At 38.6% G+C, this 15,687-nt stretch overlaps 1 protein-coding gene across 1 annotated transcript in view; it reads right to left on the reverse strand.

Moving 5' to 3' along the window:
* The window catches only part of AGPS (alkylglycerone phosphate synthase), a 117,950-nt gene extending 102,493 nt beyond the window's left edge, over positions 1 to 15,457 (reverse strand). The window contains exon 1 of the mRNA XM_016225126.2: positions 15,195 to 15,457. Within this exon, the coding sequence (XP_016080612.2) occupies positions 15,195 to 15,442 (248 nt within the window). The 5' untranslated portion in view covers positions 15,443 to 15,457. The remainder of the gene's footprint in view (positions 1 to 15,194) is intronic.
* Positions 15,458 to 15,687: the final 230 nt, after the last annotated feature.

The raw sequence follows: 15,687 nt of genomic DNA on the forward strand, positions 1-15,687 counted from the left end.
GAAACACTGAGGTAGATATACAGAAATGAGATTATTAAAACTGGTAAACACAAAAGGAGAAACAAAAATATCTACAGCATAATACCATTTAAGCAAATTAAAAATGCACACACTAAATAACACTGAGTGTTTTACAAAACACATAGATGTATTCAAGAACATTCATGGGGTGCCCATGGGAAGGGGAAAATGGAATGATTAGGAACTGGAGAAGGAGGAAAATAAAAGTAAGCGAGGCCTACCATTTGCTTAGACAAATGCTGTGAACCAATAAGTATGATTACTGCAACTCTAAACCTGAAGCAAATATGCTGCTGAGCCCTTGAATCACAGTGCAGTTTCTCTGTTCCAAGAAAACAATTCTTTCTTTTACACATATACAGTAATTCCATAGTGGTTTGTTGTATACCCATTGTTGGGCTTCTTAGCAATCTCAACAAGTGTAGTTTTTTTTAAAATAACAGAATTCCATTAAGAATGAGTCAGCTTAAAGAGAGAATCTTAAAAGCAGCAAGAGGAAAGCAATTAGTTACCTACAAGGGAGCACGTATACCACTGTCAGCTTATTTCTCAACAGAAACTTTGCAGGCCAGAAGGGAGTGGCAAGAAATATTCAAAGTGATGAAAAGCAAGAACCTACGACCAAGATTATTCTACCCAGCAAAGCTATCATTTAGAATTGAAGGTCAGATAAAGAGCTTCCCAGACAAGAAAAAGCTAAAGGAGTTCATCACCACCAAACCACTATTATATGAAATGTTGAAGGGTCTTCTTTGAGAAGTTAATGCACAAAAGAAACTTACAAACAAAACAGACCCAGAGACATTGAAGCATGCAATAGACTGTTGTATCTCAGAGGGAAGAGGGAAGGGGGCAAGGGGTGGGAAGAGATTAACCAAAGAAGTTATATGCATATAAGCATAACCTATGGACACAGACAATAGGGTGAGGGCCTGGGGAGGGGGTAGGAGCAAGGTGGAGGGGTCAAGGCAGCGAAGAGGAAATGGGACACCTGTAACTTTCAACAAAGATAAATTTAAAAAAAAAAAAAAAAAAGAATGAGTCAGCTTCAATATACAGCAAACCAAATAGATATTTAACTTCCAAAACATTTTTTTATAGTTTGCAAGAAATTGACACTTTAAAGAAACTTTTTAAAACTCGAATTTAAGGATCAAAAATTGTGTCCACAATCAATGTAATACAGCACATTAACAAAACAAAGGCTAAAAATGATAAGCAGTAGCAGCCCCTTCCGCTTTAAATGAGAGGTAGTTGGAATTGTTATCTTTGCTTCTGGCAAACCCACATGCAAAAAAATGAACCCAACAAAGTTTAGGGAGGGAGAGAAAAAAAGAAAAATTAAATCAGGACACAGTCACAACAACAGACATTCCCAAACTTCTTAGGAGTATAATAATTACCTTGGGTACTCATTTTAAAAGCAGAGTTCTGGATGTCACTCTAGACCTAGTGAATATTTAGAATCTCTGATAGCGGGGTATCAGAATCCACATTTTCTTTTTTTTTTAGAATTTTATAGATATCTTTATTGACTTCAGAGAGAGGAAAGGAGGGGGAGAGAGATAGAAACACCAATGATGAGAGAGTCATTAATCAGCTGCAGCCCGCAACCCGGGCATGTGCCCTGACCAGGAATCGAACCCCGATCTCCTGGATCCTAGGTCGATGCTCAACCGCTGAGCCAAGCCCGGCCGGGCCAGAATCCACATTTTCAACAAGCACTCCCAGAAAATTCTGATGTGGTGCATCCACAGACCACAACTGGGTAAGCACTGCCTTAAGACATGAGGAAAAGGTGAGAGTAGAAGCCTCATTTGTTGAATAGCCACAAAGAGATAAAAAGCCTTAATGTAATAAAATCAAGTTACTCTATCAAAATCAGAAGGGATTGGAACTGAATTCCCTCAAGAAAAAAACACCTATAAACTCACTGCACTATAGGAAAGAATGGACTTGAGTTTTTTGCAACATTAACAGGTCAGCAAGAGGGCAAAGTAGGAGCACTCACCCTTTGGAAGATGGGGGAAGAGGTAACAGGAAATAGAGATTTGGTTACATGACAGGGGAGATAGATAGGTCTATTACCCTATTTTACAAAGGATTATCCAGGAAGGGAGAATGAAGGCTATACAAAGATATTTTGGAATCTAAATTTCAGGAAAGTTTATCTGTTATAAAACTTCCCCCATTTATACACGTTAAAAGGGTTACAAAGCATAAAAACAAAGACAATGGTTTATCAAATAACTTGTCTTTAGCAAAATAATATTTATCTAGATTCCAACATATATGGTCACCAAGGCCACATACCAAGTAGAGGGAGAAGTAGCCCATGACTTCTAAGAGCCACCAAGTAGAGCTGCAAATGAAAAATAGCACAACCGTGACCACTGTGTGCATGATATTGGCACTCAGCCAACCAGGAAGTATAAGAAATTGCTAATGCTCTTCATGTTTTGGTTTCTTCCTTTCCTCCCTAATACATAAGGTGATATTTACTAAAAATTTGTTATACTAAAATGCCATGGTAGCCATTGAGTACCTCCTACTTCTTACTGTGCTTTCACCTTCAGAAATATTTCAGCACTAGATTTAAATTACCCCTTTCTACACAGTTTACTGCCATAGTAATAGTTTTGCATAATACTGTAAAAGGGCTTTACAATCATTTCATTTCCTTCTCACATTAATCCAGTGACGTAGGTGTTATTATCCCTATTTAAAACATGAAAAAACAGGTTCAGAAAGATTCAGTAAATTGTCCAGGATCACACCAACAGTACATGATAGAATTAGGATTTAAATCTTGGTCTTTGGCTCCAACACTTCTTAACTAGCAAGCTATGGTTTCTTTTTCTTTTTTCTTCTACGGATGTGAGTTAGAGTTTAAATTGATTTTTTATTACAGTTTACATTCAATAGTATTTTGTATTAGTTTCAGACAATACAAAATAATTCATATTGTGTGTATTGTCAGCACAGTGGTCAGACAATAATACACTTCACAAAGTGCTCCCCCTGATAGTTCCAGTACCCACCTGGTACCATACATAGTTATTACAATATTACAGTGGTACCTCAGTTTTCAAACTGAGTGGTACCTCAGTTCGTCATTACTGGGAAGTAAATGCTTCGGTTTTCGAACAGGCCTCAGAAATCAAACAGCCACACAGCTTCCGCTGAGTGCAAGATCCTGAGTCCTACCTGTCGGCTGTTGATTCCTCTGTTTTCAAACGTTTCAGAACTCGAACGGTCTTCCAGAACGGATTACATTTGAAAACCGAGGTACCGTTGTATTGGCTATATACCCTATGCTGTACTTTACATCCCTGTGACTATTTTAAAACTGCCAATTTGTACATCTTAATCCCTTCACCTTTTTCCCCTCTGGCAACCATCAGTATGCTGTTGTCTTTATCTCTGAGCCTGTTTCTATTTTGTTTATTTTGTTCATTAGGTTCCACATATAAGTGAAATCTTACGGTATTTGTCTTTTTCTGAGGGGCTTATTTCACTTAGCATAATACTCTCCAGGCCCATCCCTACTGTCCCAAAAGGTAAGATTTATTTCTTCTTTATGGCTGAGTAGTATTCCATTGTGTAAATGGAATATATGTACCACAGTTCTTTTATCCACTCATCTACTGATGGGCACTAGGGTTGCTTCCAAATCTTGGCTGTTGTAAGTAACGCTGCAATGAACACAGGGGTGCACATATTCTTTCGAAGTGTTTCGGTTTCTTCGGATATATTTTCATAAGTGGAATTGCTGGGTCATAAGGCAGTTCCATTTTTAGTTTTGTGAGGAACCTCCATACTCTTTTCCACAGGGGCTGCACCAGTCTGCATTCCCACCAACAGTGCAGAAGGTTTTCCTTTTCTCCACATCTTCACCCTCATCAACGCTTGCTGTTTCTTGATTTATTGATGATAGTCATTCTGTTTCTGACAGGTGTGAGGTGATCTCTCATTGTGGTTTAAATATTTGCATTTCTCTGATTAGTGATTTTGAGCATCTTTTCATATGTCTCTTGGCCATCTGTATGTCCTCTTTGGAGAAGTGTCTATTCAGGTCCTTTGCCCATTTTTTAATTGGATTGTTTGGGTTTTTTGGTGTTGAGTTATATGAATTCTTTATAAATTTTGGGTATTAACCCCTTGCCAGATGTATCATTGGTGAATATATTCTCCCAGTCAGTGGGTTGTCTTTTCATCTTCTTGATGGTTTCCTTTGCTGTGCAAAAACTTTTTAGTTTGATATAGTCCCATTTTTTTGTTTCTCTTGCCCAAGGAGATATATCAGAAGAAATACTGCTATGAGAAATGTCAGAGATTTTATTGCCTGTGTTTTCTTCTACAAGTTTTATAGTTTTGAGTCTTATATTTAAGTCTTTAATCCATTTTGAGTTTATTCTTGTGTGGTGTGTGAAGGTGGTCCATTTTTTTTTCACATATCTGTCCAATTTTCCCAATACCATTTATTAAATAGACTGTCTTTACCCCATTGTATGTTCTTGCCTCCTTTGTCAAATATTGACCATAAGGCATGGGTTTATTTCTGGGCTCTCTATTCTGTTCCAATGATCTATGTGTCTGTTTTTATGCCAATACCACACTGTTTTGATTACTATGGCCTTGTGGTATAGTTTGGTATCAGGTAGGATTATATGTCCAACTTTGTTCTTTCTCAAGATTGCTGTGGCTATATGGGGTCTTCTGTGGTTCCATATAAATTTTTGGAATATTTGTTCTAGATCTGTGAAATATGCCACTGGTATCTTGATAGGAATTTTTTTGCTTGACAGGAAATTGTGTTGTTTATAGATTGCTTTGTGTAGTATGGACATTTTAATTATGTTAATTCTTTCTATCCATGAACACAGTATATGCTTCCACTTATTTGTATATTCTTCAGTTTCTTTCTTCAGTGTCTTATAATTTTATGAGCACAGGTCTTTTAAGTCCTTGGTTAAATTTATTCTTACGTATTTTATTCTTTTTCATACAATTGTAAATGGCAATGATTTCTTCCCTTCCCTTCCTGATAGTTCATTTATTGGTGTATAAAAATGTAACCGATTTCTGAACATTTATTTTGTATCCTGCTAACTTTCCTGAATTCTTTTATCGGTTCCAGTAGTTTTCTGGTGGAATCTTTAGGGTTCTCTATGTACAGTATCATACTGTCTGCAAATAATGACAGTTTTAGTTCTTCCTTTCCAATTTGGATGCCTTTTATTTCTTCTTGTCTGATTGCGGTGGCTAGGATTTCCAGTACTATGTTGAATAAGAGTGGTGAAAGTGGAAATCCCTGTCTTGTTCCTGATCTTAAGGGAAGTGCTTTTATTTTTTCCCCACAGAGTATGCTATTGGCTGTGCATTTGTCATATATGACTTTTATTATGTTGAGGCACATTCCCTCTATTCCCACTTTGCTGAGTTTTTATCATGAATGGGTGATGGATTTTGTCAAATGCTTTTTCTGCATCTATTGATATGATCATATGATTCTTATCCTTCATTTTCTTTACATGGTGTATCACATTAATTGACTCGCAAATACTGTACCAACCTTGCAACCCACTTGATAATGGTGTGTGATCTTTTTCATGTATTGCTAGATTCTGTTTACCAATATTTTGTTGAGAATTTTTGCTAATCCTCACCCGAGGATATTTTTTCCATTTTTTATTTAGAGAGAGTGGAAGGGAGAAGGCAGGGGAGAGAGAGGGAGAAACATCAGTGTGAAAGAGACACACTGATTGGTTGCCTCCTGCACATGCCCCGACCTGGGCCAGGGATCGAACCTGCAACCCAGGTACATGCCCTAGACTGGGAATCGAACTCGAGACCATTCAGTGCATAGGCCAACGCTCTAACCACTGAGCAACACTGGCTAGGGCTTTGCATTTCTTTTTGGCTTATAATTTTCTTTCTTTATAGTGTGTTTATCTGGTTTTGGAATTAGAATAATGCTGGCCTCATAAAATGAGCTTGGGAATCTTCCCTCCTCTTACCAAGCAATGATTTCAACATACTCACTGATTGCCACACAAGTCCAAAGTATTCTAAAAAAACAAAAAACATAGTGTTCATCTCTAGTTGTGAGGAGAATGCTTCACAGTGGTGGCAATTAAATTTCAAATTGTTTTTTCAAAGATGGTAGAAATTCAATAATCAAGCATAAACAAAAGAGCAAAAGGATTTTTTCCAATGCTAGTAAACAGCCCAAACTGGCTAGCGCATAGAGCATATGCAAGAAATTTGTGGAGAAAAGCAGAGAGCCTCAAATAATAAAAGGTACTGAACTTTACTACTATAGTAGCCAATAGGGAAAAATAGGATCATAACAGTAGTTTTCATGTTCCATGCTCTCACCAAAAGTAAAAATCTAAGAGTAACTGCACTGAAATTTTGCTGCCCTCCAATGTAGATAAAATCCCAATCCTTTAGCACAGCATACAATGTCCTTTGTAATTTGGCTCCAAAATATATTTTCACTTTCCTTAACAGCTATTCTTGCAGCCACAATAAAAGTTATCACAACTCCTTATATATACCAGGCCCTTTTATGTCCTCCTGTCTTTATACTTGCTATAAGTCCTGTCTGAAATGTGCTTCTCTCTCTAAATTAGAACTCCTATTTATCCATCAAGAACCAGTCTAAAAATCACTTTTCTTATAAAGCCTTTCCTATCTTCCTCAAAAAACTTATGGCTCCTTCTGTATACATTGATTATAGCATTTACAATATCATATCTTCTATATGTCTATATATCTCTATCAGACTGCCAATCAATTTTGCAATGTTAAAATGTAGCACAGCATCAGCAAACAGCACGTACTCACACTTTTTCTGAACAAATTGGTCTGGTAATGCAATGGAGAGGCATCTGAAGAGAGAAAATAAAAGGAGACAAGACTAGACATGATACAATTAAGATTTCATCTAGGTTGGTGTCACTGTGAAGAAAAAAAACACACAAAAGTGTCTTGAGAATCGTAACTAACAGGGAGAATCTCTCTGACTTGTCAACAGACTGGATAAGGAAGAGGGAATGGAGCTCAGCAGGGTGTATAACTGAGACGCTGGGCTTGACTATCCAAGCAATGGTGGAAGTAAATGGAAATAGTGGAATTCTCGAATTGAAGACTGAAATAATGGCATTATACATGCATCCAGGCTGGAGAAACCAGCAAGACATTCAGACAGAAATGCCCAACAATTAAAAATGCAAAAATGGAGGTTGAGTTAGAAATAGTAACTTAAAAATTCCAACAGTGGTAAAAGCTAATACAGTCCAAATAGCTGAGTTTATTAAGGGAGAAAATATAAAAGAACTGAAAATTAATCTTAAGGATTTGTAAATTTAGGAAGCGGAAGGAAGAAAAGTCAGCAAAGGCATGACCCAGAAAAGTAGTAAGGGAAGGAAGAAAACCAGGATAGTGCAATAGCATGGGAAAGAGATAAGAATACCTACCAGGTACTGGAAATTGGTTAAGAGGATGACTACGAATTTTATAATTAGGTTATTAATGGCTTTTAAGAGGGCCATTTCCAGGAATGATTGATATAGGCAGAAAACAATTTCAAAAACTTATATGCACATGCTTTTAAGAAGCAGGAAAAGTCAATAAAGGGGAAAAAAGACTGATGACTCAATAGGAAAATAAACAGGATAACTCATGGAGCAAGATTCTGAGGGAGGAATCATCAAAAAATATGAGCAGATGATCTGGCTGTGACATCTTTCAATGCATGATGGCCAGAGCTAGTTCAGCTCATTTAGCTGCCTGGACAATTTTTATACTAAGAGCACCACCATTTCTTTCCAGGCAATAGCTGATTAGAGAAATGTAGACATGTGACCCAGGTATGGGAACACGAGAGATCAATAATTCTCTGCTACTGGGTGAATATCCTGGAGAAGAGGGGTGGCTATATTTTACCATTTGGACAGAAGAGCAGAAAAGGCTAATCTGCTTAGGGAAACATGCAGCAGATCCTAGCAAGAAGTAATGCTAATAAGAAATCTGATAGCTTTCTCATTCTTAGTTCTAATTCCATATGGAGGCCAGGCTCCACTCCTTAGGTTCTCTGGTGACCCTCTACTCATATAATAAATTCCCCTATTCTGCTTTAACCTAGCTCAAATTAATTAATATTTGTAACTAAATGTCTCAATCAATGCACATACTAAAAAACAAGAAGTCCTTTTTAAAATGGTTACCACTTATATGAAATCTGAAGGCAAGTACAGCAAACTAAAATGTACTTTCTGAAAATAGTGGCAGAGAGCAGGTAAAAATTTGGAAATAAAACCAAAATCAGACTAGCAGTCTAATTGTTATGTTGTGAAGGTACAAATACTCTGTGAAGGCAAAGCAGACAAAATACTATTTGGAAATCAAGCCCAATATAAGAGAATGAAAGAACCTTTTACTTCAAAAATATATAATTTATAGATTTTATTTCAAAGAGAAGGTATTACTATGTGAAAACACCAAGACATTGAGACAGAAATGTCTAATAGTTAAAAATGTGAAAGTGGAGATTAGAGTTAGAGATATTAACCTAAAGTTCTCCCAATAGTGGTGAAAGCTAATATAGGAGATTTTACTTCAAAAATGAAGCTATTGATTTTCTTTAAAATTCATCAAAAATGAAATGAACTAATATTGGATAGAGAAGAGGACAGATTAATAGATAGTTATGTAATAAGCAAGCATAACAAAATGTTAATGGTAGAATTTAGATGGTTGGTATATAGTGTTTATTATAATATTCAACTTTGCAATATGTTTGAATGTTTTCAAAATAGTATGTTGAGGGAAAAGAAAACTGCTGACATTATAATCCTTAAAGTACACCGCCTCATATAGAGGGATTTGCCCAAACAGGAAGTATAAGCCATCAAAGTAAGTGTGGAGTGTACATTATTAACTGATAACAATAAGTGGTTTAAACTGGCACATCTAAACCAGTTGCCTCAGCTCTCCTCATCCTCAAAGGCCCAGGCAAGGTTAAGCACTGTTTCCTAGATGCCCTGTGGTCATGTTTTGGTTTCCCTTTAGCAACTCAGGCCAAAGCATCTAATTTCCTTTTTAATCTGAATTCTAGAAAACTGCTTTCTTAAATTATAAGATATAAACCTGCTCAATCTTTTACCTAGGATTCCAATAATTTCCAATTCTTTGTTCTTGGTCAGAATTAAGTCCAAACAAGCAGTTGTCCTTTATTTCTGCCTCTGCCCAATGAGATAAATGAAGGATGTATTCCAATGCTCTTTGACTCATTAAAACTTGGTTTAAAAATGTGCCTTAAGGAAATTTTTAAGGATTTAATTATAAAAAGCTTATCATAACATTCTTTATAACAGGAAAAAATTGAAAACAATTAAATATAATACAGTACTGATTAAATTTGTAGTACCTACATATAATACTTGCTGAGTCACTGAAGATGACATTGCACATTAATATTTCTTGACATGGAAAGTTATATACAAGATAGTGAGTGAAAAATGAAACCTAAAACAGAAGAGACAGGTAAATTAGAAACTGAAGTTTAAGAGGTACAGACTTTAAACAGTGGTTGGGGGTGGGGGGTTATGAACTGACTCCAGCTACACTTGTTTCCTTGTTACTCTCCTAATACACCACCTTAGGATATTTGCACACACTATTCCTCTGCTCTGATCACTCATTCAACTAGATATCTGCATAACTAAACTCTCTCCTTCAAATATCTGCTCAAATGTCATGTTCTCCAGTGACTTCCTATTTGAAATTTGAACTCAACCTCCTTACTCTGCTCCACTTTTTCTTTTTCCCACAGCACTTAGCACCTTTTAATAAACTTAAATAATTTACTTATTTATTATGTTTGGTTAATTTTTTCGCCAATTAGAATATAAGCTCCATGAGTGCAGAGATCTTTGCCCATTTTGTTCATTGATGCAGCCAAAACACCTAGAACACAAGTAATTGATAAATTCTTATTGCATGCGCAAAATGGATGTGAGAAAGATTGTGAAGAAAAATGAACAGACCTTGGTGATATCAGTACAGTATCAAGGAAAAAGCTCTAGACTTGAGATAAAAGATCTGGACTCCAATCTAAGCTCTACCACTTACTAGCCAGCAAGTGACTATTTGCTGGCAAGTGTCTATGAGCTTCAGTTACTGATCTGTAAAACAGATAGTTAAGATCAGATGAGATAAACATGAGCAGCAGGGTGACTAAGAATTAATTATTAATTTGAATAACTTAATTCAAAAGACAGTTTAATATTAATAGAAAAGAATGAAAAGTAGTTCAGGAGTAAGAGTTGAAGGATGTGACCATAGGATTGGTACTAATACTAAGAGAAGGAAGAAAGCCCAGAAAAGGATAATGAGTTAGGTTTTAATCTACACCTGCGCTGTACAACATGGTATCACTAGCCACATATGCCTATTTAAATTTTAATTAGTTAAAATGGAGTTAAATTTAAAATTCAGCTCCTCTGTCACACTAGCTGTATTTGAAGTACCTAATGGCCACATGTGTTTAGTGACCACCATATTGGACAGCACAGATTAAAGAATATTTCCATCATCACAGAAAGCTCTAGTGGACACTTCTGATTTAGGAAATTTGAGTTGACAGAAGAACAGAATTCAAGCGGGTATCATTTTAATATCTCTGATGCTGGATTCCTGTAAAATTCAAACATCTTTAGAAGAAAGGCAAAATCCAACCACAATCAATCTGAGTGAAAGTTACAAACTGAACATAGCAAATTAAATAATTCATATTATTTGTTTACAAGGGCCTGGGATGAACATTCCCCACTTGGTGTGAAGTCACCAAATGATAGGATGATTCCAAGAGCTCCAAATCCCACTCACTCAAGAGGCAAAAATCCCTTGCCAAAAGTAAGTGCAGTTACCTAGGATGGTAACAGCCTTCCTTAATGAGGAAGCATATTTCAACTACAGAAAGATCCAGAAAGAAATATAAAAATGCTTAAGAGAAAAAAAATCAAAAGGCAGATGTTAATTTTTTAGAAAGCTAAACAAAAATTGATCTTTTATATACTTACAAAATGACTGACTTGTAACAAATTTAAAATGTATAACTGAGTAGTAACTTCAGACGTAACTTTAAGCTGAAATCCTGTAAATTCAGAAATAATCCTGTAAGTTTAGAAATAACATTTGAACACTGCAAAGGCTTTTAGGTCACTGTGCATACAAATTCAAAGGATGTCAACAAGGGATTTTTTTCTTCTCTTTTTTATAATATAACAATAGCTTTAAAAAAAGAAAAAACTAAAAAAATCCAAAACTGAGGCATAAAGGTATCACATACTTAAACTGACATTTACTATGATTTTTAAGAATCTAAAACTGCATTCACTAGCAAGATAAAAAAGAAACTGTTTACAGAATAACATGCACTTAAAGAAAAACAGAGGGTCCAAAAGTAAACCATCATTCTCAAAACTCTGCTCACCAACTTCAAATAATGAAAATACGTGCTCCTGGAGAGTAATTAGAATCAACTCATAGGAAACCATGTGAAAAGTGCAACGGGTTTTCGCCAGTCAGCCCTCTTAAGCGTTCATGCTCCTCGGAACTCTGTTATCCCTTTTCTATTTTCACCAACTCCAAACCCTATGGCATTTAGTGACATAATTTTAAGCATCACTTAAAGCACTACCTTTCAAAACCAAAATCCATCCTTTTCTCTCTGTTCTTATTGCCACCATCTGGTTCAGTCCTTCATTATTTCTCACCTGTTCTGCTACCGCAGCCCACACTGAGTGATCTCCCTGCATTCATCCTCATGCTCCTCCAATCCATTCTTAACACTCAGCTGGAGTGATTTCTCTCAAACTCAAACCCAATTTGATCACATTCCTTCCCAGCTCAAATCCTTCAAGAGTTCTCCATCACCTAGTCCCTTCAGTTATTTCATTTTTCCTTATCACATTTAACACCATCTGACATACAGTACTATATTATTTGTTTGTTCACTACCTCCACTCCAACTAGAATATAAGGCCACGGCAGAGTTTTTGTTCACTGCTATATGCTGCAGTGAACATGCATGCATGACTGAGTGAATGAATAAGTGAATGAATGAATGATTACCTACAGGCCAGAAACCTCCATGACGTGCCAGAGGCCACCTGTTTTACTTTACTCCCACCTTTATCTATACTGAACTGCTTAGTTACCTAAATACAACGTGCACTTTCATGCGCTTTTGCTTTGCTATGTGCCATTTATTTCCTTTACCTGAATACAAACTCTCCTCACCATTCAATCAACTTGCCACACTTATCACCCACATTTTAAAACCATCTCCAGAAAGCTTCCCCAGACCCCCTACATAGAGTATATCACTTTCTTTCCTTTGTGCTACATACATACCTGTATCTACAGTGGCTTTACTCGACCTGTACTGGAATGTGTATCTCCCTTGCTAGACTGTGAATTCTTTGAGGCTAAGGCCTATTATTTATCTCTTTACCTCCACTGCCTAGGGCAATACTTGTCATAAAACAACTACTCTATAAACGTTGAGTTAATTAATATATGCATGACTATTCTGTTAAGAGGAATGAAAACATGGAGTTTCAAGAAGTCACTCCTCCAATTCCATGACGACAATCAGCCATAAAAGAGTTACAGCCAATAACATTATCCAAGGTAATAAAAGAGGAATTATACAAAGAACCCACATCACCAAACAATTCCAAAACAACTGACATACAGTCACACTCACACTTTATTAGATATACATGCTGGCTCCATCATTTGCCTTCCTTAAATGGAAGACCTGGGTTGCACATGAACAATACATTAAGTAGATCACTCCTTGAGGAAACTTTTGATGTTCCATCTAATATAAGATTTTGTGTTCCCTCAGATTTTGATGCAAACTTCAAAACAGTTGTATAGGACTAGATTTTACAACTAACCACACCTAGCCCTAAACCAAAGGCCAGACAGAGCTTTCTACCCTTTGTAATCTATGCCATCAATTGGTTATAGCTGTGACTTCAGACCATGGAGCAGCCACACAGGGGACCCCAGACCAATCACTTTCAGCCATGGAAGCCTCATTCATTATCCCAATGTGCCTTACAAGACTTACTATTCTTCTCCAAGTACTGTAGACTGAGACCTCTAAATCCAACCATAAGAAATACACCTGACCTACCTACTTAGTTCTAAGAGTGTGAACCTGCATAAGTGTACAATCACACACAGTTGCATACAAATGAAAAGACATAAATGTACATGAAACTGTTTAAAAAAACTTAAGTTTTAAACCCACTGACGGCTAATCTAATATCAAGTGAAGCCAGAGGCCAAGATATGATCCTTGATTCCTCTGTCCCCCGCCATTCAGTAACTAAGTCATGGAAAATTTACCTCCTATTATTTGTTTCAATGAGGCTGCCTATTCCCAACTGTATGTAGCATTTCTCATTAGGATAACAGTCTTCTAATTGGTCTCCCTGTCTTTGGACTCAATGAAAATTGCATCTACCATTTGTTGAGGAGTTATGTAACCAGCATTGCACTAAGCACTTGATCACATAACCCTGTATTTTTCAATTCTCACAGCAACACTACCAAGCAGAGGTTATGGTCCTCATTTTCACAGATGGGGGAACAGAAGCTCTGAGAGGCTGTGACTTGCCTAAGTCATGCAGCTGTCAATGTAGTAGAAATTCAAACTCAGGTCTATGTTTCCACATGCTTAACTTTCTTCAATTCAGTCCGCAACGTAACCTTTCCAAAAAGTAAAGGTAATGTTTTACCTCACATAATATGGTGCAAACAAGACCCAGTCTCTCCAGCCCTCATCCTGTCATTCTCACCCTTTTCTGTCACACTTAACTCCCAGCAGTTCCCTAACCTGTCTCACTTTTTCTGCCAAGAACACTTTTCTCCTTTGGCACGCTGATTCCAACACAAACTTCAAGATTTACTCACACAGTCCTTATTCCGGAAAGCCTTTGCCCTAACAAATACATACCCAAAACTGGGTTAAGTGACCATTTGCTATGGTTATTAGCTAGTTTCTTATCACACTGTATTATATAACTTTATCTTACAAGACTATTAGTTCCTCAAATCTCTATATTCCTAGTACAATGAGTATGTAGTAGAGGAAGGACTCAATAAGTGTTGAATTAATGAATTCACCAGAAGCAGTACAGCTTAAGAACTTGACCCTAAAGTTAACTTGATGTGCTTCCAAATTCTAACCCTGCCACACAGTAGTATACCTGCCAAGCCTGCAGCAGCATTGTAAATCTTTTTAATTTCTTCATCTGTAAAATGGGAGAAAACTGCACCTACCTCATTGTTTGGAGAGGAGTAAAAGAAATAATAGGTTTAGCACAATCCCTGGCACACTGAAATGAAAGTACACATTAAACATTAGCAACATTTTTTTTCACTCTCAAAGTTTATCCCAGGCTGACAAAGCCACAGCTCAGAAAATAGCTTCTCCTTCCAGCTTTCATCAGAGATTTAAGATTTCTCCAAAAAGTCAGAAATCAAGATCTTTCAGCTTCAGAGTTCAGTAGCTACCACCACGCCCTAAAATCACTAACTAGTACCCGAAGTTTATTGCTTCTGACCCACCCCTCGGTTTCTTCCCTCAAAGTCGAAGACCCTGTCCCTAAGCAGGAGGAAACCTACCCCACAGAAACCAGTCAGTGCCTTCTTTCAAGAACCACCACTTCTCCCTTGCGCTAGTTAGAAGAGATCCATCATCGAGTACAAGCTTTATCTCCTCAAAGGACCAAAAAAGAACCCCTTCTATGCATTCCAAGATCTTGGCCCCAAAGTATTAATTCAAGATAGAGAATGAATTGCTGGCATTAAGAAGCTAAGAGAAGGGGGCCTCTTAAAGGCTTCCTCAGTAAGACTTGTTCGGGTCTGTTACTCTCCAATAGGGACCCAAACCCACGATCCCATCCCGCCCCCATCCCGACAGGAGTCCCGGGTCCCGTCGGCTATCTCCTGAGCGAGATGGGTCACGGACCCGGACACCTTTCGCCTGCCCGTGGCACCCCCCTTCCAACCTGGCCCGTGCCCTCCAGCAGGGCGCGGCCTGCTCCCTCGCTGCCAGCCTGCTCCCGCGAGCCGCGACTCACCGCTTCTTGGGGATGGTGCCCGACTCCTGCGCGGCGGGAGTGGCAGTGGGCGCCGCCGTGGCAGCCGACGCGGCTCTCCGCGCTCTGCACTCATTGGTACTCAGAGCCTCCCGGGGCTGGCCCAGCAGATGGCCCGAGAGAACCCGCAGCCTCCGCCCCGCGCGGTCCCGGTCCGGGTCCCGGTCCGCCGCAGAGCCCGAGCCCGCGCTGGCGCCCGTCCCGCCGGCCGCAGCCGCCGCCTCCGCCATGGCTTCCGCCTACTGCCGCCGTCCGGGACCGCTGGGCGCGGGTGAAAGGTCACTCAGAACGGCGCCCGGCGCGACCATTCGCTGCGGCGCATCCCGGCAGCCACCGCGGCGACGGGGCTGCGGGTGCCATGCGCCTGGAGCTTTACATTCTCAGCTCCCGCCCACCCGGCCTCCCGCCTCCGCGGGCCCGCCACGGACTGTGCGCACCTGCCAAGCAGGTGAGTTTGCACCGCCCCGGGACTGGC

Source organism: Miniopterus natalensis, chromosome 8, assembly GCF_054644295.1.
Source record: "Miniopterus natalensis isolate mMinNat1 chromosome 8, mMinNat1.hap1, whole genome shotgun sequence".
Classification (NCBI taxonomy): domain Eukaryota; kingdom Metazoa; phylum Chordata; class Mammalia; order Chiroptera; family Miniopteridae; genus Miniopterus; species Miniopterus natalensis.